Genomic DNA, 25,953 nt, shown 5'->3' on the forward strand with positions numbered 1-25,953 from the left:
CATCCCCCCCCCATCCATCCCGCCCCCATCCCTGATCTGGGCTGACAACTCATTCTTATTTAAAGTACGTATTGAGTAATACATTGGTAGGAGGAAATGTTTGAAGTATCCTCCTGTTTAAACTCATGAGCCAGTAGGGTTGAGTACAAATCCACATTTTTAGTTATAGGAGTCTAGGAGGGACATGAACATGCGTACAGAGTGAAACTGTTAATATTTCAGCTCAATTACGTTTATCTAAGTATTTATCAGGAATTCAGCTTCTCCGGTTTCTTCTGTCACCCACTAAGGTAATTACTGTGTATACAGGAGGACAAAGAAATTGAAAAGAGAGAATGTGAATGTAAAATAGCAAATATAAAAGCATGGTGTCAAAGCCTCTCTAAGTATGTAAACAGAAAATTAGCAAAAGCAAATGTGGGTTTGTTACAGCCAAAGCAGGAGATTTATAACAGGAAATAAGGAAAGTGGCAGATGTTAAATAAATACTTTGTGTGTGTATCTTCATAAATTAAGATACAAGCAGCGTCCCTGAAATAATTAACATCCAAGTCTCTAGTGAGAGTGTGGAACTGAAAGAAGTTCCTGAAAGAAAAACTGAAAAATGTATTAATGGAGATATTCATGGGACTGAAAGTTGACAAATCTGTGGGAAATCGTCCAACACCAGGTTATAGTCCAACAGGTTTGATTGGAAGCACTAGCTTTCGGTGTGCTGCTCCTTCATCAGCTGGTTGCCAATCACCTGTTGAAGGACCGGTGCTTCGAAAGCTAGTGCTTCCAATTAGAACTGTTGGACTATAACCTGGTGTTGTGATTTTTAACTTTGTACATTCCAGTCCAACACCTCCAAATCATGGGAAATCATGATCTTCATCCTAGAGTGTTCAAAGAGCTGGCTACAGAGATAATGGATGCATCAGTCTTCAAATGTGAAATGTAGCATTTTGGTAAGGCAAATCAGGGCAGGACCTGTAGGATGAATGGTAGGATGAAGTTCCTTCAAGGTGGAGTCACAGGTAGACAGGGAAGTGAAGAAGGCATTTAGTACACTTGCCTTTATTGGTCAGTGCATTAAGTATAGGAGTTGGGATGTCATGTTGTGTTGTATAGGACATTGGTTAGGTCACTTTTGGAAAACTGTGTTCAATTCTGGTGTCTCTGTTATAGAAAAGATGTTAAATATTTTCTGCACCCTTTCAAGTTTACAAGAAATTTGGGGGTTGAAGGGTTTAGCTGTGGGGAGAGGCTGAATAGACTGGGGCTATTTTCCATGCATTGTCAGAAGTTGAGGGGTGACCTTAATGAGATTTATAAGATCATGAGAGGCATGGATAGGGTGAATCTTTTTCCCAGGATAGGAGAGTTCAAAACTAGAAGACATAGTTTTAAGGTGAGAGAGGAAAGATATAAAAGGGATCTAAGGGGGCAACTTTTTCACGGAGGTGGTACGTGTAGGGAATGAACTATCAGAGGAAGTGGTGGAGGCTGGTACAATTAGAACATTTAAAAGCATCTAGATGGTACATGAATCGAAAGGATTTAGAGGGATATGAGCCAAATACTGGCAAATTGAAATAGATTAAGTTAGAATATCTGGTTAGCATGGACGAGTTGGACTGAAGGTTCTGTTTCCGTGCTGTACAACTCTGACTCTGACTTGTTTTGATGCCTCTAGTGGTACAGTAGTAGTGTCCCTACTGCTAGACCAGGGGATATGGGTTTAAGGCCCGCCTGCCCCAACAGTGTGTCATAGTTTACCTGCATAGGTTTGTTCGAAAATATCTAATCTGGTGACTCTTTGCACCACATGCTTAATTTTTGAAATTGTACTTCCTGAATAAGCATAGTGTAATTTGTCATTTGTGTAATGCTGATCTAAATAAATGTTTTTTTTAAACAGAGCTGAATTGTAACCCTGGATTGTTATGTGAGGCTGAATCCTCAGTCTGCTTATTTCTATTTACTTGTGGGCTCGCCCCAGATAATTGAGTGGAATGGAGCTAGCCCACAGCTTACTGTTAAATGAAGAAGCTCTGGCACAGATAACTGAGGCAAAGAGGCCTGTGTTTATCTTTGAATGGCTACGATTCTTAGACAAAGTGCTTGTGGCTGCTACTAAGGTGAGTAAAAGTCTGAATTATTCAGGGTTTGAGTGTTTCATGTCCGAAAAAGGCTAAAGAACAGGTTGAACTAGACGAAAACAGCATGAATTGTAAATGATTGACTCGTTGGTATTTTAGTGTACAGGAGAAAGTAAGGACTGCAATTCACGGAGATCAAAGTCAAGAGTGTGGTGCCCTTCATCAGTATGCCCGAAACATCAATTCTCCTGCTCCTCAGATGCTGTCTATCTTGCTGTGCTTTTCCAGCACCATACTCTCCACCCTTTGTGTGCAACAGCATTTCTAGTAAAATAATTGATTACGATTTTTAAGTAGGTGTCACTCGAGAAGTATATTCCTACAAGTTCAAAGAGAATACAGAATTGTGTAATGGAAAGGAAGATATCAAGTCAAGTGCCAGGCCAATAAAAGTGAAGCCACTATACTATCATTTCCTGAATAGAGGATTGTTCGACTAGTTCCTTTATCCCTTCTCCACCATGCTCCAGAATACACACATGTCTGCCCAGCTGAACGATCTTCTGTATTTTTTCTTCAGGCTGCAATGATATTGTCGTAGGCTTCTGGGATTGGAAGCTTCTTTGATAATAGTAAAGGGGAAAAAGCGGTTATTGCCCAAGAAGTCAGCATCAGATGACCAAAGGATCTGGAAGAGATGCATGGGTGAAGGGGTAAATGAGAGCTTAGAGGAGAAGGTGAAGGTTTTAAACATTGAGGTGCTTGGTGTGGTATAGGACAGGGGTGATGCATTTAAGAGACCAGTTCACACATGGAAGTGTTTGGGTAAGTTGGAGCATATGGGGAGAATTAGAAGTTAATTGAGACAACATTAAAGTAATGAGTTACTGTCGCAGAGTTTGATCAGCAGGGGCACTCAGGTAAAGGTGCTGACTGGCAATATTACCCCGAAAAGGGAAAACCTTCTTGCTCAATGACATAAGAGATTTGAAACTCTGCCCTACGTTAAATGGGCATCAAGAGTTTGCAGCCAAAGAAAGGATGTAGTCAGTAACAAGGGAGATGACTTAATGGCATGATCCAAATATCAGTCTTCCTGCGCTGTCAGAGAAAATTGTGACTTATCTATGGTCTGATGTCAGACAGACAGTCTTGACATAAGTCTGAAGAAGAAGAATTGGGTATCAAGAATGTGTTTAGAAGTTGGCCTCATAATATTCTGAAAGATCAGCATAAGGAGGAAGATGAGGGAGATCCCTGGGTGACTCCATAAGTACAAGGATGGGAAGTGTCAGGTTGTTGTAAAATGAAACAGCTCAGCTGCATTTATCACCAAACAGGTCAATAATATAAGAATTTAATTTATCCTTAAATATTACTTCTCAATCTCAACTGATTTGTATTTCCTTTTTTTATTTATTCCTGCTTGGTGGCATCAGGTGGATGTGAAAGAAGAGCAAAAGAAACTGGTAGAACAGCTAACTGATCTAATAAGCAGCTCATCAGGTCCTCCCACACGCAAGCTGTTGGCTAAGAATCTTGCTACCCTCTACAGCATTGGGGATACCTTCACAGTCTTCCAAACTTTGGATAAGTGTAACGACATCATCAAGAATAAGGATGACACATCTTCTTACCTGCCTACCAAATTGTAAGTGCAAGTCAAGGAGAAAACATATGGTATAGCTGATGTGACTAATTTAAATTAAGTCGGTAGTCTGTGCAAGAGCTAACTGTGGAGATTGTATGAAATCTTACATCACAGCTTAAGGCCAATTTGTCTGTACTGCCTATGCACTACTTTGAAAGATCACATGAATTGCCATTTGAAAATTGCTAGCGATGCCAGCAACCTGAGAAGTTTTGCCTCCATTAAACATATCGGCGTGAGACTCTTCGAATGAAAAATTGGCAAATAATTTGTCCTAAGAAAATAATAAATTTTCCACAATACTCCAATTAGGATTTATTTTATAATGTCTTCATAAAGTGCATTACGAAGACTTGGCATAACTACTTTGCTTCTGTACTGTGTCCCTATTTATAAAGTCAAGGATTCTGTATGCTTTTTTTTTAACAACATTCTTACCTTCTGTCACTTTTGAAGATTTATTTACACATACCCATGTGGTCTGAACATGGATCTCTGTGGAATACTGTTGTATTGTGCACTTACTTCCAGTCTAAAAAAATCACTCCCACTATTTGCTTTCTGTCCCTTAGCCAATTTTGTAACCAATCCCATTGGCTTCACTTTTTCTAATAAAAATGCTGAGGCTTAGGTGCATTCTGGGAGGAATTCCAGGAAATTCAGCAAGTTTTCCATCTGTTGACCCAAACTTAGTTTGATTTTATTTTTGTAAAATGGTGGAAGACATTTTTAAAGTGAGTGAGTAGAAGGCTTGGACATCTGGAGGGAAGCAGTGGTATAGATTTGATGGCCTGAATGCCTTTTAATGGACAGAAACAAACCCACAGTAGCACCAAGCAGAATGTTTTCTAACTCTGAGCATAATTTTTAAAGACTTCTGCTAGCTTCTTTCTTGCTGTTTGCTCACATTCCCCAAAAACCTTTGCAAGAGTTTAGAAATATGGAGATAGGGGTAGGCCACTTAGTCCTTGAGCCTGCTCTGCCACTCTGATTATGACTGATTAAGTACTTTTGAGTCTTTTTCCCCAAATTATACCCATATTACTTTACATCATTGGTCTGTTGAAATCTGTCAATCTCCACTTTTAAATATACTCAAAAAATTCAAGCTTCCACAACCTGCTAACATTGCAAATTCCAAAGATTCACAGCCTTTCTGAATAATACTCTCAGTCCAAAGTGACACCCTTATATTTTTAAATTGTACCTCCTGATTTTAGATCCCATAACATGCAATAAAATCTCCCCCCTGCTTCATTTTGGTCTAGTCCCTGCCCACTCTCCCTAACCTCCCAGCATGTCCCACCTGCCACCCCCACCTCATTCCTATCTTTGATGGTTTGCATTACCCATAATGCGCTTTGCTTGTAAATGCTTAATTGGCTACGTGGTATTTTTACTTGTGGTGGTTATTAGTTTTTTTTTAAAAACGTCAGTGGTTTTGGTGGTGGGAAGGTCACTGAGTTGTGTGTGATAACACATCTGGGTAGACAGCAAAAGGAAAACAAAGTCTTGCCTCCATCTGCTCTTTCTATCCCGTTTAAGTATATTTCAATGAGATTACCTCTCATTCTTCAAAACTCTAGAGGACAACTCAGGAACAAGTCTGGTGAACTTTCATGGCATTATCTGGATGACAATAATATCTTTCCTGAGAGAAGGAGACCAAAACTGTATGCAGTACTCTAGGTGTGGTCTAACCAAGCTCCTGCCCAATTGAAACAAGACTTTGTGACTCCTGTACTCAACCCCTCTTACAATAAAAGTTAGCATTTCATTAGTCTTTCTAGTAGCTTGCCCACCTGCATGTTAGCCACCTTTGATTTTTGACGAGGCCACCCAGGTCCATCTGTACATCTCCACATTTTAAGAATAACTCTGCCTATTGGTTTTCCGTGCCATAGTTGATAACTTTACATTTTTCTTTGCTATATTACATCTGCTCACTCACAGTCTGTCCAAATTTTTTTGAAGTCACTTGGCATCTTCCTCACTGCACACATTCCCACTATTTTTGAAGGGTAATGCAACCCATTCCCCATATTTATATTTTTTGGTTACCGTTGGTTTCCTCTCCCTGTTGTGTTTCCAACATAACTTTTCCTTGTCAATGTCTACGGTACTTCATTTCTCTCTCCTTTCCCAATTGTATATCTCCAGCTTCTTTCCCTTCCTTTCTCTGTCCTATTATTCGCATCTAGGGCTTGATGTAACCTTTTACTCTTAAGCTTCACCTTACATCATTTCAGCTGCTCTCAAAATTGTTTAGTTTTCATCTGTATGTTTCCTTTCACAGTTGCCATATTAAATTATTAAAGGGATTAAATTATGAGGATAGATTGCATAAACTGTGCTTTTAATCCCTTGAGTATGAAAAATTTAAGAGGTGATCAAATTGCTATGTATTAAGATTCTTCATGGATTTGATGATGTAGCATGAGAGAAGCTATTTCCTCTGGTGGGAGAATCAGAGCGAGAACACATAACTTTCAATCTTGAATATATTGCTGTAATTTTAATGTGAGGGAACTCTAATTCACATGAAGAGACAGTGGAAATCTGGAACTTTTTGTTTGCTTGCTGACTCTGAGTCTTCTCTACTCGATTCCTATTGTGTGTGCACTCACACCAACCACCACCTTTTTTTTCCCTTCTCCAGAAAGGTTTGGGGAGAGTGCCCTGTCAAATGAAAATGTACACAGATTTTTTTAAATTCAGTAAGGGTATTAAAGGATATGGGTCCATTGCAGATAGATGGGGTTAAGACACGGATCAACAATGGTCCAATGTTGGAAAGACTGAGCGGTCTGCTCCTGCCTCTTATGTATGTGAGAAAATAAGATTATTCATGCTGTGTTTTGTTGTCGACAGGGCGGCTGTGGCCTGCATTGGAGCATTTTATGAGAAGATGGGCCGAATATTGGGTAGCTCCTTTCCTGAAACTGTCAGCAATCTTTTAAAGGCCCTGAAAAGCGCAGAGGTAAGCCGTATGCTTATAAATACCATGTGGGTGGTGTGGGATTTACGTGGTGTACAAGTTTTCAGAGTGAAGCCTCGTTAGTTGGAATATTGAGTAGAAAGGAATTATACGTCTTCAGGAGTCGTCTGCTGCGTAAAATCCATCTGTGCTGATGTATAAACATTTTAAATCAAGCATAGGCAAGGATACAGTTAATGCAACTATAAGCAAAAATGTTAGCAATGTCATGTAGAGTTAGTGTTCCAAATTTTGGCAAGGTCACGATATTTTGGTGGACTTGTAGTCAGGCAATGTAATGTTGCAGAAGACTAACTGTGACCTGGAATAAGTTGGTTGTATCAATGTTCCTTTTATCAGTGGGTTGCATCCAAGTGCCATAAAGTGCTTTGCTCTACAGCTGGCCAAATAGGATGACAGCCCTTACCCTGAGCATGGATAGGATCTGTAGCGTACAGACGAATGTAGCAGAGTTTTCTGAATTATTCACTCCCCTTTCCTCTTTTCAGTCATGCACACCAGCATGTTGCCCAAATGACACATTGCAATGTAGCCTGTAACTGAAGGAAGTTCAGTCCCATTAACAAAGGAGTTCAGTGCAGGAGCGTAGTCACATTTACTTTACAACTACTGGTTAGTCTCAGCGTTAAAGATTGCTTTTGGCTTGTGACTGTTGTTATGGACCAGGAAAGACCCCCTCAAAACATTTTAAGAAGGTAGCCCATACCCTCACTTTTTTATTTAAAAAGGCAGATGTAAGGTGGATATTCCAGGAGTGATGCAGCTGGTCAAACCACTCACCTTTACACAAAACAGAATTTACTTAAACACTGCAGTTGAAACACAAACAAAAGAAAACAGAATTTGGTATAACTCATTTGAAAACCCGACTGACTTAATATCACAACTTCATGAGGGAGCTATTTCAATCCCTGCAATATCCCATAAACACACTCCTTGGCAAAAGGTAAATTCAAACACAGGTACTTACAGGCAGGAGAGATTTCAAAGAAAGTTCAGGCGAGGAATATCCGGTGACGCATGGAACCTCTTTTCACTGTAGCAGCTTCTCTGCTATCCGCAGTTTCTGACTTCCTGCTAAAACAAACCAAACTAGGAAAAGACCTGAACTGGGAGAGCTGGCTACTCCCCTGCCATTGTTTAAAGTAGCCACGTCCAGCTATATCAGCACCCCTGTCTTTACTACCCTTCTTGAAAAACAGCAAGATTAAAATAACCTTGTTAAAGGGGTAGCATCATCACATCTCCCCTCTCCTATAAAGAAGAACCATCAATAGACAAAGATGGCCTCATTTTGAAACTGCTTAGTCTTACTCTGCTAGTACATTACAATACATATACATTAACTATAACCTTACAAACACTCTATTTCAGTCTGTTTACTGCTGCCACCAAACGCCTCAGTTTTTCATCTTAATGGATCATGATCAATATATTTGATTGTTTCAGACAGATTACTGGCAACATAAATGTTGTAATGCCAACACCAAGCTCAAAGTCTCCCTCTCAATTGTCGAATATTTGTGTTGATGAATGTTCAATTTCCTGGAGAAATATCCAATAGGTCTTTCTATTTTCTCATCGTTGTCTTGTAAGAGTACAGCACCGACACCCACATCACTCGCATCGATAGCCACCTTGAAGGGCTTTGTATAATCAGGTATGGCCAATACTGGGCAGTGGTAAAGACAACTTACAGGCTGTCAAATGCTTGTTGACAGTTTGCCGTCTAAAGAAATGCAAGTAGTTTCAGTAGTAATTCAGTGAGTGGAGCAGCCATACTGCTAAAATTCGAATTTCCAATAGAATCCACTCAATCCCAGGAATTGTAGCACTGCTCTCTTTGCCGATGGTATGGGAAACTCCCCAATAACTGTTGTTTTTACATTCAATGGGGTCATTTGTCCATGTCCGGTAACATGGCCCAGGAAGGTGACTTGCGCTTAGGTAAATTCACTGTTAGCGAGGTTTATCACCAAGTCTGCCTCCTGAAATCGATTGAATAATTCTCATAAATGCTGCAAATATTCCTGTCATGTGTGACTAAAAATTACCAGGTCATCGATGTAAACCACACAATTGGGTAATCCGGAAATGACTTTATTGGTTAGTCTTTGAAATGTGGCTGGTGCATTTTTCATTGCAATTGGCATGACTCGAAATTGTGACAGTCCATTCAATGTTAGTAAACCCAAAATTGCATTTGCTGTATCGGATATAGGTACCTGCCAGTATTCTCTGAGTAAGTCCAGTTTAGAAATATAAGTTGCTTGTTCCACATTTTCAATGCACTCTTCCAAACATGGAATCAGATATGAATCAGACTTTGTAACTGCAATAATCCGCACATAATCATTGGGTGCCATCTGGTTTTGGCACCATTACTATGGATGAGCTCCAGTCACTGCAACTCACTTTGATTATGTTGTCTAGAAGCATGCATTCAATCTCTTTTTGAACATGTACCAACTTTAAAGAGTTAGATCTATAAGGATGTTGTGTAATTGGAATAGCATTTCCCCTACATCTACATCATGGTTAGTTCCCAGAATATTTCCCAATGCGATAACAATAACTCTTTCACGTCATTTCAATTTTCCTCTAGAAGGTAACTCAATAACTTAACCAATTTTTGACAACTTCCTCCTTGTCCAATTTATTTTGAGGAATATATAATTACGAATCCTCTGAATTTTGTTCTTCCCTCTGTGTTGTCACCAGTAACGCATTCTCCTTTTGCTTTCCTTCCCTGCTAAAATCTTTCGAGCATATCCATGTGACACACTGAGATTTCTTTTATCTGGAGTCCTTATCAAATTTACACCTCACTCAATCTCCTTTTGATTTGATAAGGTTTGCTAAATCTTGCTTTTAAAGGTTCACCTATCACTGGAAGTAATACTACCACTTTATCTTCAAGAGCAAGATTGTGAGATTTTGATTTCTTGTTTGGTTTCTGTTTCATCGTATTATGCTGTGATATTTTTAAATGCTGTCTAGCTAACTCCCCTGTTCTATTTTACCGTTTCCTAAAATTTGACACACAGTCCAAATATGTGGTCTTTGAATTCTGATTCACCAATTTCTTCTCCATTAAGTTTAGTGGTTCTCTCACTTCATGCCCAAACACTAATTCAAATGGACTGAATTTGGTCAATTCATTTGGTGCATCTCTAATGGAAAAAAGTACAAACTGAATTCTTTTATCCCAATCATCTGGACAATCTTGACTGTAAGACCTCAACATGGTCTTTAATATCTGATGCCACCTTTCTAGCCCTCCCTGCGATTCTGGATGGTACACAGTGGATTTGAATTGTTTTATTCCTATGCTGTCCATAACCACCTTGAATAATTTTGATGTAACATTTGACCCTTGACCCTTGTATCTCTATGGGTAGTTCGTATCTAGTGAAAGATTTGAGTAACTCTTCTATAATCCTTTTAGCTGTGATATTGTGTAAGGGAATGGCCTCTGGAAATCTAGTGGACACATCCAATATTGTTAACAAATTCTGATTCCCACCTTTCGTTTTAAGTAGGGATCCTACGCAAACAATTAAGACTCTTGTAAAAGGTTCCTCAAATGCAGGAATGGGTATTGAAGTGGGGGTTTTATTACTGCCTGTGGTTTTCCAATTACTTGACGTGTCTGTCAAAATTCAACTACATTCTTGTGCAGTCCAAGACAACAAAAATATTTTGTATTATTAGCTTGCGTTTTTCTTGACCCTAAGTGAACTCCTACTGGGAGTTCTTGCCTTACCTGCAACACCACCTTTCTATTACCCACTGGTAATACTACTTAATGAATCTCTGCCCATTTATCATCTGCCTGAATATGTGATGGTCTCCATTTCCTCATTAAGACATCATTTTAAGATAGTAGCACTCAGGGATACATTCAGATTATTCTTCCTCGTATGCTTTGTGATACAATTGCTTCAATTTTTCATCTTTCTGTTGTAACTTAGTTAATTTGTCTGAACTAAAGATATCCACGTTGTTCTACACCTGTTCCTGTTTCGTCTCAATCATTTGATCAAGTATGGTGTCTGATAATTCTACTTCAACTTTCTTATTTGTACTCTGATTTCTCCTTCTGTTTAAACTGGTGGCTTTGTGACCTTGTTACCACGTTACTACACTGTCAGGAAAAATCCCAAAATATGTTCCCTGTAATACCTCAGTTGCCTAATTTTCCACTAGCTTTTCAACCACAGTAGGCAGCATTCCTACCTGTGACCCGGCTATATCAAAACAAAGGACATATTGTGTTCATGGAGCCAAGAGTTCTTCCAATACTCCTACCACTGCTTCTCCACCTTTCACTGCTCGCTCTAATCTCATTCTACATAATTGAGGACTTCTTGTCTCACCATCGATTCTGCATACAAGCACTTTTTATGGCATATTCCTTCTGAATTACATGTCTCCTCATCTCTCAAGGATTGACATGATCCTATATGTCTCAATATTGTAACGTCTTTACCTGCTGCTCCTGGCCTATGCGAATAAACCTTACCATTGCAAGTAAATGATTTTAAAAGTTCTGGCACTTCCTCCTTAACCAACCTCTGACCAGGTTGTACATTCTGGTGCAGCTTTTTAGCCTCCACTGTGCTTTCCTTTACCACTCCAACAAAATTCACCGGCTTATCACGTTTACCTAAATCTGGCTTCCCAGTGCTTTTCCTAACCCATCAACACTGATTTCATGCGGCCTACTTTATTGTTGTGAAAACACCAGAGCTTTTTAACTTCTCTTTCCACTTCATGGGTTTCCTTTTTACCTTGTGGTAAGTTATCATTATGATCTTCACTGAGATCTACTTTTCCTTTAGCACATGAGGATTTTTCTTTTCCCGAATTTCCACCCTCATGGATTGAAATTGATGTTGGAAGCCAAACTTTGACTTATGGACCCACTCATAATCATCAGCCATTTCAGCTGCTAATGTTGCTGTCTTAACTCTCCTCTTCCACATATGTTTTCACTACCTCCCAGGGAGGGAAGTTTTGAACTCCAAAATAATCCAGTCTATAAGAGCATCATATCCAATGTCCTTATCCACCTGTCAAAATTATTTGGTTTTATGCTTTCAAACTCAATTGTGGGTTTGACCAGAGTCCGTCCTTAGATTCCTGAAGCGTTGCCTGTAGGCTTCTGGTACAAGCTCACATGCACTTAAGATGACTTTCTTCACCACTTCATAATCCCCAGATACCTCCTCTGAGAGTGATGCAAATATCTCACTTGCTGTACCTATCAGTTTTGTTTAAAGTTTGTGAGAAGATTTGTAGCTCGGGTGCTCGTTGTTGTGGTTCTGTTCGCCGAGCTGGGAATTTGTGTTGCAGACGTTTCGTCCCCTGCCTAGGTGACATCCTCAGTGCTTGGGAGCCTCCTGTGAAGCGCTTCTGTGGTGTTTCCTCCGGCATTTGTAGTTGTTTGAATCTGCCGCTTCCGGTTGTCAGTTCCAAATGCCGGAGGAAAGTTCACAGAAGCGCTTCACAGGAGGCTTCCAAGTACTGAGGATGTCACCTAGAGAGGGGATGAAACGTCTGCAACACAAATTCCCAGCTCGGAGAACAGAACCACAATAGTTTGTTTGCATTAACAAAACTCATATGATCACTGGCCACTTCATTTGTTTAGCCATCTTCTCAAATTAGATGAAAAAGCCTTCTAAATGCTTCTCGTCAAGTTTAAGCAATGTTTGGACATATTTAAACAGAACCCCACTAAGCTTTTGACTGCAGTAGGTTTGCACATCCTCACTATCTTCCTCATTAAGCTTACCTTCTACCTTCGCCTCCATTCTTTTAAGCCGATTTTCCTAAGTGCCAATTTCTGAAGTTCAATCTCCCTCTCTTTCTCCCTTTCCTCTGCTTTTAATCGTAATTCAAATGCTTTATTTATTTTTGTCTTTCTTTTCCTTTTGCCTCTAACTGAAGCTGCTTCATTTTCAATTGAAGTTTAGCCATTTCCAAAGATTCTGGTGACATTTCCAGCAAAGAATGACTAGCTTGGGGCCAGTCAAGGACAGTTGTGGGAAGTTGTGCGTGGAGTCAGAGGAGTTAGGGGAAGCACTAAATGAAGATTTATCGTCAGTATTCATACAGGGAAAAGACAATGTTGTTGAGGAGAATACTGGGATACAGACTGAGGCTAGATGGGGTTGAGGATCATATGGAGGAAGTGTTAGCAATTCTGAAATATATGAAAATAGTTAAGTCCCCTAAACCAGATGGGATTTATCCTAGGATTCACTGGGAAACTAGGGGTTGCAGACCCTTTGGCTTTGATCGATATATCATCATTCACGACAGGGATAGTGCCAGAAGACTGGAGGATAGCAAATGTTGTCCCTTCCTCGAGAAGGGGAGTAGAGACAACCCTGGAAATTATAGACCAGTGAGCCTTATTTGTGTTGTGGGCAATGTTTTGGAAAGGATTGTAAGAGAGAGGATTTATTAGAATCTAGAAAGGAATAATTTGGTTTGGGATAATCAACATGGTTTTGTGAAGGGTAGGTTATGCCTCATAAACCTTAGAGTTCTTTGAGATGGTGACCAAACAGGTGGATGAGGGTTAAGCAGTTGATGTGGTATAATGGATTTCAGTAAAGCATTTGATAAGGTTCCCCATGGTAGGCTATTGCAGAAAATAGAGGCATGGGATTGAGAGCAGTTTTGGGGTTTGGATCAGAAATTGGCTAGCTGAAAGAAGACAGTGTGGTGGTTGATGGGAAATGTTCATCCTGGAGTTCAGTTACTACTGGCGTACCGCAAGGATCTGTTTTGGGGCCACTGCTGTTTGTCTTTTTTATAAATGACCTGGATGTGGGCGTAGAAAGATGGGTTAATAAACTTGCAGATGACATTAAGGTCGGTGGAGTTGTGGACAATGCGGAAGGTTGTTGTAGGTTACGCAGGGACGTAAATAAACTGCAGAGCTGGGCTGAGATGTGACAAATGGAGTTTAATGTGGAAAAGTGTGAGGTGATTCACTTTGGAAGGAGAAACAGGAATACAGAGTACTGGGCTAATGGTAAGATTCTTGTTAGTGTGGATGAGCAGAGAGATCTCGATGTCCATGTGTGTAGATCCTTGAAAGTTGCCACCCAGGTTGATAGGGTTGTTAAGAAGGCATATGGTGTGTTAGTTTTTATTGGTAGAGGGATTGAGTTTTTGGAGCCATGATGTCATGCTGCAGCTGTACAAAACTCTGGTGCGGCTGCACTTGGACTATTGCATACAGTTCTGTTCTCCGCATTACAAGAAGAATGCGGAAGCATTGAAAGGGGTGCAGAGGAGATTTACTAGGATGTTGCCTGCTTTGAAGGGAAGGTCTAATGAGGAAAGGCTGAGGGACTTGAGGCTATTTTTGTTAGAGAGAAGAGGGTTAAGAGGTGACTTAACAGAGGCATACAAGATGATCAGAGGATTAGATAGGGTGGACAGTGATTTTTCTTGGATGGTGATGGCTGGCATGAGGGTACATAGCTTTAAATTGAGGGGTGATATTTTAGGACAAATGTCAAAAGTAGGTTCTTTACTCAGTAGTAATGCCCTGCTTGCAACAGTAGTGGACTCGCAAATTTTAAGGGCATTTAAATGGTCATTGGATAAACATATGCATGATACTGGTATAGTGGAGATTAGATGAGCTTTAGATTGGTTTCACAGTTTGTTGCAACATCGAGGGCCAAAGGGCTTGTACTGTGCTTTAATGTTCTATGTTCTATTAAATGCCGAGTTATTGCTGTAATTATCTCTCCTTTTCTCACTGATGAAGGCTATTCCAACTCCAGCTTATCTGTCAATTCCAGCAGTTTTGTCTTGTTCACATTTTGTAAAATCTCCAAAGTGACGTCTTCCACCCCCAGAAAATTCTTAGCGACTGAAAAAGCTATTAATACATCAAGCACTGTTTAAACCAATCCAATTCACAACCCAGAGCAAAAGACACTAAAACCTACCACTCACTGCCTTTGAGTACAACAACCCTAATCCCAAATTGGAATATTAGAATAAATTCCACCAAGAGCCCCCAATCTGTTATGGACCAGGACAGACGCCCTCAAAACATTTTAAGAAGGTAGCCCAGTCGCTAACTTTTTTCTTATTTTAAAGGGAAATGTAAAGTGGATATTCCAGGAGTGATGCACCTGGTCAAACTACTTCACTTTAAGAAAGAGCAGGATTTATTTAAATACTACAGTTGAAACAAGAGCAAAAGAAAACAATTTAGTATAACTTATTTTGAAAATCCAACCAACTCTATATCGCAACTTAACAAGCGAGCTACCAGCAGTTTCTGACTGCCTGCTGAAACAAACCAAACTAGAGAAAAACCGGACTGGGAGAACTGGCCACTCCCCTGCCATTGTTTAAACTAGCACATCCAGATATGCTGACACTTCTGCCTTTAAAATCCTACTTGAAAAACCCAAGGACAAAATAACCTTGTTAAAGGGGCAGCATTGTCACATTGTGTTGGCATGGCAGCCTTTTCAAATGAGAGCTAGAGTTTTCAACTCAGGACTGCTCAATTGCTATGTCTTAAGTTCTGATTTTTTCACGGAAGTTAAAACAGTGTTCGTCCTTAGTTCAGTCATACATTAGTAACCTGATTCTTTAAAGTGTATTTGAATACTATTTTATGTTTGAATACTTCCAATATTTTAATAAAAGCAAAGTCCTGCAGATGTGGGAAATCTGAAACAAACAATGGTTAATGCTGGAGAAGCTCTGGTCTGGCAGCATAATTGGAAAGAGAAACGGTTAACATTTTGAGTCCAGTGTGAGTTGTCTTCAGAAATGCGAAAGATCAAAGACCACCATTGATAAGAAACTCCTATGTCAGATCAGCTGTGCCAGCTCAATGACAGTTTGACAACAAGTACCTCTGCAATCCAACAATTGAGCTATTGCAGACCATACTCTTGAGCTGCGGCCAGACTTGATTTGTATCAGTGACATGTAGGAGCACTGGGGAAATTCCAATATTTACCCCTGAATCCTCTGGCTTTAATACAAGGACTGTCAAGCTGATACTGGTGTCCTCCAGCTATCGTTCTGGCAAACACCTGCAAAATTTATTTGATGGAGTGAACACTGTTTGAATGACCTAATAGCATCTGTCCCATGAGATCCTGCTTTCTTCGGTTTCAAATTCCAGCATTTCCAGAGGAGGACAAAAAACACAAGGGGCACTTGGAACCTCTACTTGGGAAGAGCTTGCTACAAGTCATTTCAAACACTGACAGTTTGTCCAGTAAGCTGCATGGTGCCTTGTTACTACATCCTGCTGAGGCAATGTTGGCAGAGAAAGAGAAAAGTAATCAAGTCCCATGCTTTGGGTTCCATTACCTCATGTATTGCCACGCTCCGTGTTCCAAAAGACCCTGAGTAGACGTCATCCTTGAATTGAAGAATAACAAACAACAGCAGCTTTTTAATGTAAACACCAGAGTGTGGTGTTTAACCCTGTCTGCTGTGAGCCTGTTTGCTTCCACCTCAGCTGTCAGCTGATCCAGAGTGAGAGAGCAATGCCCAGTAGCACTGAGGTAAAGTGCAGGCCCAAAATGTGGGGCCAAATAACAGAGAGATGAGTGACAAAAGTACTTTGAAAGTGAGAGTTTTAAATAGCTGTTTAAGTTTGACTCTGTTTCACTGCATATGCCTAACTGATGCTGGTGTCCTGGCATCAGCTTCAAATTAGGCCTTTAAACTGTTTATATGCAAAAGAGACCAAACCAGCAGGCAAGAGATTAAACTCTGACATAGCAAATAATATCAAAGTTTATTTAAAAGATTAAAAGAAGATAAATTTACTAAAAATGTACAACAGACATTTATGATTTTGGTCAGCCTGGTCAGAGGTGTAAATCCATCCTAGTTTCCTGAGCTAACAGTAATTCTCTGAAATCCTGGGAAAACTACCAATAAAGGCCAGTCTCACTCTTACGACTGTCTTCACATTTAAATTAGCATTACCTCAGCCTGATTCAGGCACAGTATTACGAGGCAATTGGTTGTTGTTGGGTTAAATTAGCTTGTGACACACTTGCTATTTGGTAAGAATTCCTGGTGTCCCATCACAAAATCTCAGGTAGTTGGAATATTGGTAGAGAAATTAGTTATTTATGCACAATGCTCCCTGGAGTGAACAGTGGAATTGTCTGTGAGATCTCTCTCAACTGATTTTATACAAGCCTTCATTCATTCTTTGGATACGTCATCCAGATGGTCAAGGTCAAATGGAACCTGTGTGTCATATACTATCTGAATACTTTGTTCCCACAGAGAAAGCTTACAGCAGCAAATTAACACATTAAACTCCAAGCATTAAGAAATTATCCAGACTTCTAACTACATCACAGAGCTCTTGTGGCACAGTGGTAGTGTCCCGAACCCCGGGCCAGAGGATCTGAATTCAAGTTCCACATGCCCCAGACATGTCAAAACATATCCAAACGGGTTGAATTAAAATATGTGTAGTTACTTGGCAAGCCACTTATTGTTCAATTTCTATGTATTTAATATTCACTACCTATTAATTTTTTTTCATTCTTTACAAACTATATAGTAATTCTTGTTCAATACGTATAGTATTCTGTACTTAAAATGATTCCTTTGACCTACTCTATTGAAATATTACCTTATTAGCTTACTACAGTGAATTCTGTCATATTACTTGTGTTATTTGTAAGTAACAGATTAAATAGCATGGATTCAGTTTACTTGAAAATCTCATACAGATTTATTTAACAGCTCTGACTGATCTAGAGTTACAGATAACTAGGTATGCATCCAGACTTTAGCTTGTTTCTGCTCGGGCATGTAGTGGTTATTCCTGGTCCTTGGCCCATTAGCTGTTAAATTAATAACTTGGGAAATATAAAACACAAACTTTGGTCAATTTGAGTTGAACTAAATTAACCTCTATTGCCCAAGCCTACGTGCAAGCACCTTAAGCTGGTAAGCCTCCATATTCTTGGAATGTCTCTATAGAGTTGTTTATTTTCCCTGAGAACAGATAAACCTCCTTAATTGAAAGGCGAAAGCTCTGCTCTTGTCTTGATATCTCCGTTTTGCATTTAAATAGAACATTTCACAACCTCAGGAATTTGTGTAGTCACTGTTGTACAGTAATGTTGGAAACAGGTGCCAATATGCACATAGTAAGCTGCCACAAATAATATTGTAATTATTATGTCTCGTATTAGTGATATTGATTGAAGGATTATTATTGGTCAGAATATGAGGATGTACTTCCTTGAAGTGTCAGCCTATGGTGTGTGTTCAGGTATTGATGTTGGGCTTGAACCCATGACTTTCTGGCTTAGGCTAGAGTTCTGCCATGGTAACAATGTTCCTGGTATGAAAAGTCAAACTTTGTAGGTAGCAGTAGCTTGAAAATTGAGAAGGAACAATGTGGCTGATTGGTGCAGACAATTCAGCCACTTATTGTAAACTTGAAGACTGCGATCAAGTCATCCACTCAGACTGAGTAACGAAGCAGAAGCATTTCCCAATATCACTCCCAAATAGTTGTTTTCCATCTATGATAACTTCAGAATGAGTAAATCTTCTCTGACCCTTTTGTCATCATACCCTGTGGAATACACTACTGATGTTCCAACTACCTGAGATTTTGTGATGGGACACCAGGAATTCTTACCCAATACCAAGTGTGTAACAAGCTGATTCTGCCCTTGAATGGTTGTGAAGATAGCCTCCTTGTATTATTAAGCAGGTGTAAGAAGTGTTCTTTGGTGGCGCTTCTTGTACTGCTGCAGACCATGTGCATAGGTAAACCCATAATGCCACTAAGGAGGGATTGCCAGGAATCTAATCCAGCAATAGATTTCTAAATCAGGATAGTGTCTCACTTGGAGGGGTATTTACAAGTGGAGGTGCTCTCATGTATCCTTAGACGTGGGAGGTGGCTTTAGAAGGTGCTGTTCAAGGAGCTTTGGAGAATTTAATATGTCAATTTCACTGTCAAAGCAGCTTAGAAAGTGTTGTGACTTGTGTTTTTCCTTTCAATTCAATGCAAATTATAACCAGGTATTGCTATTCTGAATGCTAGGATGAGGGGGTTTAAATGCTAATTTTAAATATCTGGGCTAGTTCTATCACCTCCGTGGAAGTGAAACAAATTGTCTTAGTCCGTTCTTATCTACCTATCTCGAAACTTGCTTCATCTGAATACCATCATTTGGTCTTGACTCTGTGGGTGCAAAGCCCCAGAAGGTCTGTTACTCGTTAAAGTCTCTGTATTTTGAACAGTCACAGGGTCGTACTGAAATCCTACTGAGTCTACAGAAGGTACTCAGTGGTTTGGGTGGTGCAGCTGCTTCTTGCCATCGAGATATCTACAAAAATGCCCGCTCAGGTTTGACTGACCGATCCATGGCTGTTCGGTGTGCAGTTGGTAAGGTAAGAGATGTGGTTTTGAATTTTTGCCCTCTTTTCAGATTTTCAGAAACTCTCCAGGTGCAGTATTGTTGTAAAAGGAAAGTTGACAGCCAGCTTGCATGCAGGTAGGTCTCTTCATGATTGGTTAATCAGTGTGAAGTGCTGTTGGGTTAAAGCGGAATATTGATTGGAAACCAAAAGGATGTTCTGTTGTTATTTGGATGGAGACAGTGAATTTTTTACCTCTCCTATAAAGTGTACTCCATCAGTACTGCTCTGGGAATATCCATCTGGGTTTGGAGGTTGAATTCACAATTCTGACTTGGGCATAACTATGACCGTTAGAAAATGGCTGGTCATTAGATTACTGACAATCAGTTGTGTAGTGTTTAAAGTAAAGATTACTTGGCAATTTTTCTTGGTCAGTGATAACATACTTAAATATAAGTAAACATGTGAGTATAGGAGTTGGGAGGTCATGTTGCGGCTGTACAGGACATTGGTTAGGCCTGTTGGAATATTGCGTGCAGTTCTGGTCTCCTTCCTATCAGAAAGATATTGTGAAACTTGAAAGGGTTCAGAAAAGATTTAAAGCATGTTACCAGGGTTGGAGGGTCTTAGCGACAGGGAGAGGCTGAACAGGCTGGGGTTGTTTTCCCTGGAGCGTCGGAGGCTGAAGGGTGACCTTAGAGGTTTACAAAATTATGAGGGGCATGGATAGGATAAATAGACAAAGTCTTTTCCTTGGGGTTGGAGAGTCCAGAACTAGAGGGTTTAGGGTGAGAGGGGAAAGATATAAAAGAGACCTAAGGGGCAACTGTTTTATGCAGAAGGTGGTACGTGTATGGAATGAGCTGTCAGAGGATGTGGTGGAGGCTGATACAATTGCAACATTTAAGAGGCATTTCGATGGGTATATGAATAGGAAGGATTTGGAGGGATATGGGCCGGGTGCTGGCAGGTTGGACTAGATTGGGTTGGGATATCTGGTCGGCATGGACGGGTTGGACCGAAGGGTCTGTTTCCATGCTGTACATCTCTATGACTCTATGTATTATGATTGATTCTGGTCTATAACTATGGAACGTGAATGAAAGATGTTGCAACAAGAACGTCGGGCTTCATTTCATGTTCAGGTCTCTGGATTGCAGCTTCAATCCACAGCTTTCTGACTTGAGATGAGAGTGGTATCCACTGATCCATGTCTGAAACTCTGGCCATGAGATGGAAAGAAGGAGGGCTATGGATTTTTGTTGGACATGTTTCTGAGAGCATGTGCACTCCTGAGAATGCCTTTTATCTCCTAGTGTCTACTGGAACTACAAAAGGAGTCGGTCTTCATGTGGACCACAGAACTGGAAAACCTAGCTACTCTTTGCTTTAAAGCTCTGGAAGGATCTAATTATGGGGTCAGAGTTGCAGTGTCCAAATTACTCGGGACTGTCATGGCAACAGCTTTAACACCCAAACAAGCAGCAGGTAAGCATTACAGAAAATAGTGTATTGGTTTGTTTCCCAAGAACATAGGAATGTAAGAATGTAGAAACATATGGACAAGAGTACGTCATTCAGCCTGTTGAGTCTGACTCACCATTCAATGCAACCACAGCTATCTGCATATTTTCAGTGCTGTTTCCTCACCACATCCCCATAACCCTGTACCACCGGCAATTAAAAATCAAACTTAAACAAACTGAAAGATTGCCCATCCCCAGCCCTCTGTGGCAGTGCGTTTCAAAGATTCACAACCCTCTGAGTAAAAACGATTCTCCTCATTTCAGACCCAAGAGTCATCCCTCTAATTTTTAAATTGTGCATCCTGGTTCTAGACTCCTCAATCAGAGGATTCATTGTGTCTTTACTCTGTCTATCCCTTTCTAAGGATTTCGTAGATTCCAATGAGATCACCTCTCAATCTTTGAAACGCGAAAGAACAAGGCCTGCTTTGCCCAATCTCCCTCTATAGGACAGTTCTGCCATCCTGTGAACAAGTCTGGTGAAGTTTTATTGCACTCACTCTGTGGAAATTATATCTTTCTTGAGGTAAGGAGATCAAAACTGCATACATTACTTCAGGTGCGGTCTAACCAAGCCCCTATAAAACAGAACCAAGACTTCACTACTCCTGCACATTTATCCTCTTGTGATAAAGGCTAGTGTTTCATTACCTCTCCAAATTGCTGGATGCAGCTGCATGTTAACCTTGAAAAAGTTGTTGAAAAGGACACCCACGTTCCTTTGTAGATCTACACTTTCCAACCTCTTATAATTTAAGATGTACTCTACACATCTGTTTTTAACCACCAAAGGTAGCCTCACCTTTTCCCTCTGCCGTGTTCTTGCCCATCACTTCCTGTGGATGCTGCTTAATCCATGCTGACATATTACCTACTATCCCATATCCTTTTATCTTTCCAACCCCTAACCCTGTAGGGGACTTTATCTAAAGGCTTAAGTATACAATGTCTATTTTATCAATTTTGTAAGTAACATCTTCAAAAAAAAAAACCCGAGTTCAACAAGCACAAATTTCCATTCATGACTCTAGGCATTCATGAGGCTCTGTGGCTCAGCAACAGCAGCAGAATTGTGTTCCACAATCTGAACCTCATGGCCCATCATATTCACCACTCAGGCTTCGCAATTATCCCCGTCCTCAATGATGGAAGAGCCCAACACTTAAGTGCAAAAGATGAGGCTAAAGCACTCTCAACAATTTTCAGCCAGAAGTGGCAAGTGGATGATCCATCTCTGTCTCCTCCAGTGGTCCCCAGCATTATAGATGCCAGTCTTCCGCCAATTCGATTCACTCCATGTGATATCAAGAAATGGTTTGAGGCATGGGATAATGCAAAGGCTACAGACCTTGGCAACATTCTGGCAGTAGTACTGAAGACTTGTGCTCCAGAACTTGCCACTCCCCTAGCCAAGTTGCTCCCGTACAGTTGCAACATCTACCCGATAACGTAGAAAATTACCCAGGTCTACCTTATATGCACAAAAAGCAGGATAAATCCAACCCAACCCCATCAGTCTACTCTTGATCATTAGTAAAGCGATGGAAGGTGTCATCAACAGTGCTATCCATCAGCACCAGTTCACTAACATCCAGTTTGGGTTCCACCAGGGCCACTCACTTCCGGACCTCATTACAGCCTTGTTCAAACAGGGACAAAAGAGCTGAATTCCAGAGGTGAGGCAAGAGTGACACCCTTTGACATGAGGATTGCATTTGACAGAGTGTGACATCAAGGGACCCTAGCAAAACTGGAATCAATGGGTATCGGGCAAATTCTCTGCTAGTTGGAGTCATATCTGGTACAAAGGAAGATGGTTGTGTTTATTGGAGGTCAGTCACCTCAGCTCAGGACCTCTTTGCAGGAGTTCCTCAGGTAGTGTCCTGGGCTCAACCATCTTCAGCTGCTCCATCAGTGACCTTCCTCTGTCATAAGGTCAAAATTGGAGATGTTTACCGATGATTGCACAATGTTCAGCACCATTTGCAATGACTCAGATACTGAAGCAGTCCACGATCAAATGTAACAAGATACTAACAATATCCAGGCTTGGGCTGACAAATGGCAAATAACATTCATGCCGCACAAATGCCAGGCAATGACCATTTTCAAGAACAGACAATCTAATCATCACCCCTTGACATTCAAAGATGTTACCATCACTGAACTCCTCCACTATCAACATCCTTGTGGTTACCATTGACCAGAAGTTCAATTGACTCGTCACGTAGCACAGTGGCGACAAGAACAGGTCAGAAGCTCAGAATATTGTGGAGAGTAACTCACTATCTGACTCCCTAAAGCCTGTCCACCATCTACAAGGCACAAATCAGGAGTCTTTTGGAATAATCCCCTCTTGCCTGGATCTATCTCTGTCTCCTTCAATGGTCCTCAGTCTTCCACCAATTCGATTCTCTCCATGTGATATCAAAAAATAGTTGGAGGCACTGGATAGTGCAAAGGCCTATGGACCTTACAAATTCCAACAATAAACAAAACTCAAAGAAGCTTAACACCATACAGGACAAAGCAGCCCACTAATTGGCATCATACCCACAAGCATCCACTCCTTCCACCACCGATGTTCAGTAGCAGCAGTGTGTACTTTCTGCAAGACGCACATCAGAAATTCACTAAAGATTCTTGGACGGCAGCTTCCAAACCCATGACACCTTCCATCTAGAAGGCCAAGAGCAGCAGGTATATGGGATCACCACCACCTGCAAGTTCCCCTTCAAGCTACTTACCATCCTGACTTGGAAATATACTGCTGTTCCTTCAAAAGGGCCAAAACCCTGGAATTCTGTCCCTAAGGACACTGTGGGTTAGTTCAGTGTGTGGACTACAGTGGTTCAAGTGGCAGCTTACCACTACCTTCTCAAAGGCAGCCAGGGACAGCAATAAATGCTGGCCCAGGCAACGATATCCACAGCTCATGAGTGAATAAGAGAACCCTTACTGTCTATATCCAATCAAGTCATTGACAACCAGATGTCCATTTATCTTATCCATTATAATAGATTCTAGCATTTTCTGTATTACTAATGTAAGTCTAACAGTCTGTATTTCCCGGTGTGTTCTCTCATTCTCTTCTTAAACAGTATGTTTACATTTCTACCTTCCAATCTGTAGAAATCATTAAAGAATCTATAGAATTCTTTAGAATGTAGATCAATAGAATGTCTATAGATAGTTGAACCACTCGAGCACTCTGAAATGTTGACCATCAGATTTTGGAGATTTATCAACTTTCAGCCCCAATAATTTCTCCAGTCCTCTATTCTTGCTAGTACAAGTTTCCTTCAACTCCTCAGTCTTTATAACCACTTGCATCTCTAGTTCTGGTACCTTTTTGGTATTTTTCTCAGTGAAAACAGACACAAGGCAATCATTTAGCTTCTCTGCCATTTCTCTATTCCCCATTATACATTTTCATGACTTTTCCTTTAATGGACCTACAAGTGTTTTAGCCAAACCTCTTTTAGGTACATCGAAGCTTTCACAGTCACTGTTTGTTTGTTGGGTTGCATTTAGGTTCTATTTTACATTTCCTTATCAATATTTTTGTTGTCCTTTGTCGTATCAATGAACATCCCAATCCTCAAAATTACTGCTATATCTGGGAGCTTTTTACTGTCAGTCTTGTACAATCCTAAACTACTTTTGTTAGCCATAGTTACTGGTCTTTGTGGTTTTTACACCTTGAGGAAATGTATAGTTGCTATAAGTAATAGTTCTGTAAAGATCATCTATTGATTGTGTCAAGTCATTTTTTTATCCTACTTTGCCAATCAATCTCAGCCATACTTGTGCCTCATGCTTTCATTATTTCCCTTATTCAAATTTAACACCCAGAATTAACTGCCTTATTTTCAAATGTAATGCCATGTTCTGTGTTAAGTGGTCACTCATTCTTAAAGGTCCTTTTGCAACAAAATGGTTAATTAGCTTTTTACATATTACGAGATCTAAAATAGCATGTACTCTAGAAAAAATAGAAGCAGGTGTTCACCATTCAGTCCTTCTCAAGACAACTCGGATATTCAATGAGAAATGGCACATCTACTTCAAAAAAAGTTTTCTGCACTGTCTGCACATTCCAGAAGGATCTGGAAAGGCACTGATATGTGTGCTTCCTTAGAGATTATTCCAAAAACTTTTTTTTGTCAAATGGACATCTGCATTCTTTAGCAACCTGGAGATATTAAAGGTCTATCATGCATATTTTTAAAACACTACTTTCTGGATACAATTTTCTTCTCTGCCTTTTCTTTAATCCTGTGTAAATTTATTACTGCTAATTCCATCATCATTTAGGATAGACATTCTGACGTCAGACATACAATCCTGAACCAAAACACTGCCTAACAACTCCACACCAGTGTTTATATTCCACACAGGCTTCTTCCCCCACCTAATCTAACCATACTAACAATTCCTTCTGTACAATTCCTGCAGATGTTTTGCTGCCTTCCTCCCTGGAATAGCAAGTTCCATGTTTTAACCTCTCTTTTTGAGTGTTTTCCTGAATTTCCAATTGGAATTATTAGTGACCATCTTGTATTTAACTGGACCCAACTTTTTCTCATCCTTGCAAATGGAGACATTGTCTCTTGCTTTATCTAATGCCTTCATAATTTTATAGACCTTTGCCAGGTCACACCTCAGCCTTCATTTTCCTTGAGAAAAGAACCCAGCTTATTCAGCCACTTCTGCTATCAATCATATAGTTAAATATACACATTTTCTTTCTAGTGATGCGGCAGAACGTAAAGCGTGCCACCCTGGAGGAGGTCTTGGAACTGTTGACAACAGGATTTCTGCGTGGTGGTACGGGATTCCTGAGGAGTGGTGGAGAGATGCTGAAAGGTGGTGGGTCTGTCAGCCGAGAGGTGCGAGTTGGCGTAACACAGGTGAGCAACTTCAGGTGGCAGAACTAAATATGGCGCAGAGCTGGAAAGGTGTTTTTAAATGAGGGCTAGGAATTAGAACCTAATCTGACTTTCATTTATTTCATATTCCCAGCCTCTGCAATATTGCAAGTTTATTTTAGTGTTCAGTTAGCTACTGTTTATCTTTCAGGAACGTCTCACTTGGAAAGGCTGCTTCTTTCTTGATCATGTGATTTGAAACTGTCAGCATGATATCAGCCACCCTGAGTTATCTGTCCATTTAGACAAAAAAATGGACATGAAATGCTTAGTGTTTCTTTCTTTCTCCCGCTCTCTCCCTATGCTAGCTGAATATTTTCTATCTTTTTTGTTTGCTTTTATT

The 25,953-nt window shown here is 40.3% G+C and overlaps 1 protein-coding gene across 1 annotated transcript in view; it reads left to right on the forward strand.

The window, feature by feature from the left end:
- heatr5b (HEAT repeat containing 5B) overlaps window positions 1-25,953 on the forward strand; it is a 121,996-nt gene that overhangs the window by 532 nt on the left and 95,511 nt on the right. The window contains exons 2-7 of the mRNA XM_043680648.1: window positions 1,904-2,123; window positions 3,524-3,735; window positions 6,607-6,715; window positions 19,034-19,183; window positions 20,470-20,641; window positions 25,435-25,592. Coding sequence (XP_043536583.1) covers window positions 1,998-2,123; window positions 3,524-3,735; window positions 6,607-6,715; window positions 19,034-19,183; window positions 20,470-20,641; window positions 25,435-25,592 — 927 coding nt within the window. The 5' untranslated portion in view covers window positions 1,904-1,997. The remainder of the gene's footprint in view (window positions 1-1,903; window positions 2,124-3,523; window positions 3,736-6,606; window positions 6,716-19,033; window positions 19,184-20,469; window positions 20,642-25,434; window positions 25,593-25,953) is intronic.

The sequence above is a fragment of the Chiloscyllium plagiosum genome, chromosome 3 (assembly GCF_004010195.1).
Source record: "Chiloscyllium plagiosum isolate BGI_BamShark_2017 chromosome 3, ASM401019v2, whole genome shotgun sequence".
Classification (NCBI taxonomy): domain Eukaryota; kingdom Metazoa; phylum Chordata; class Chondrichthyes; order Orectolobiformes; family Hemiscylliidae; genus Chiloscyllium; species Chiloscyllium plagiosum.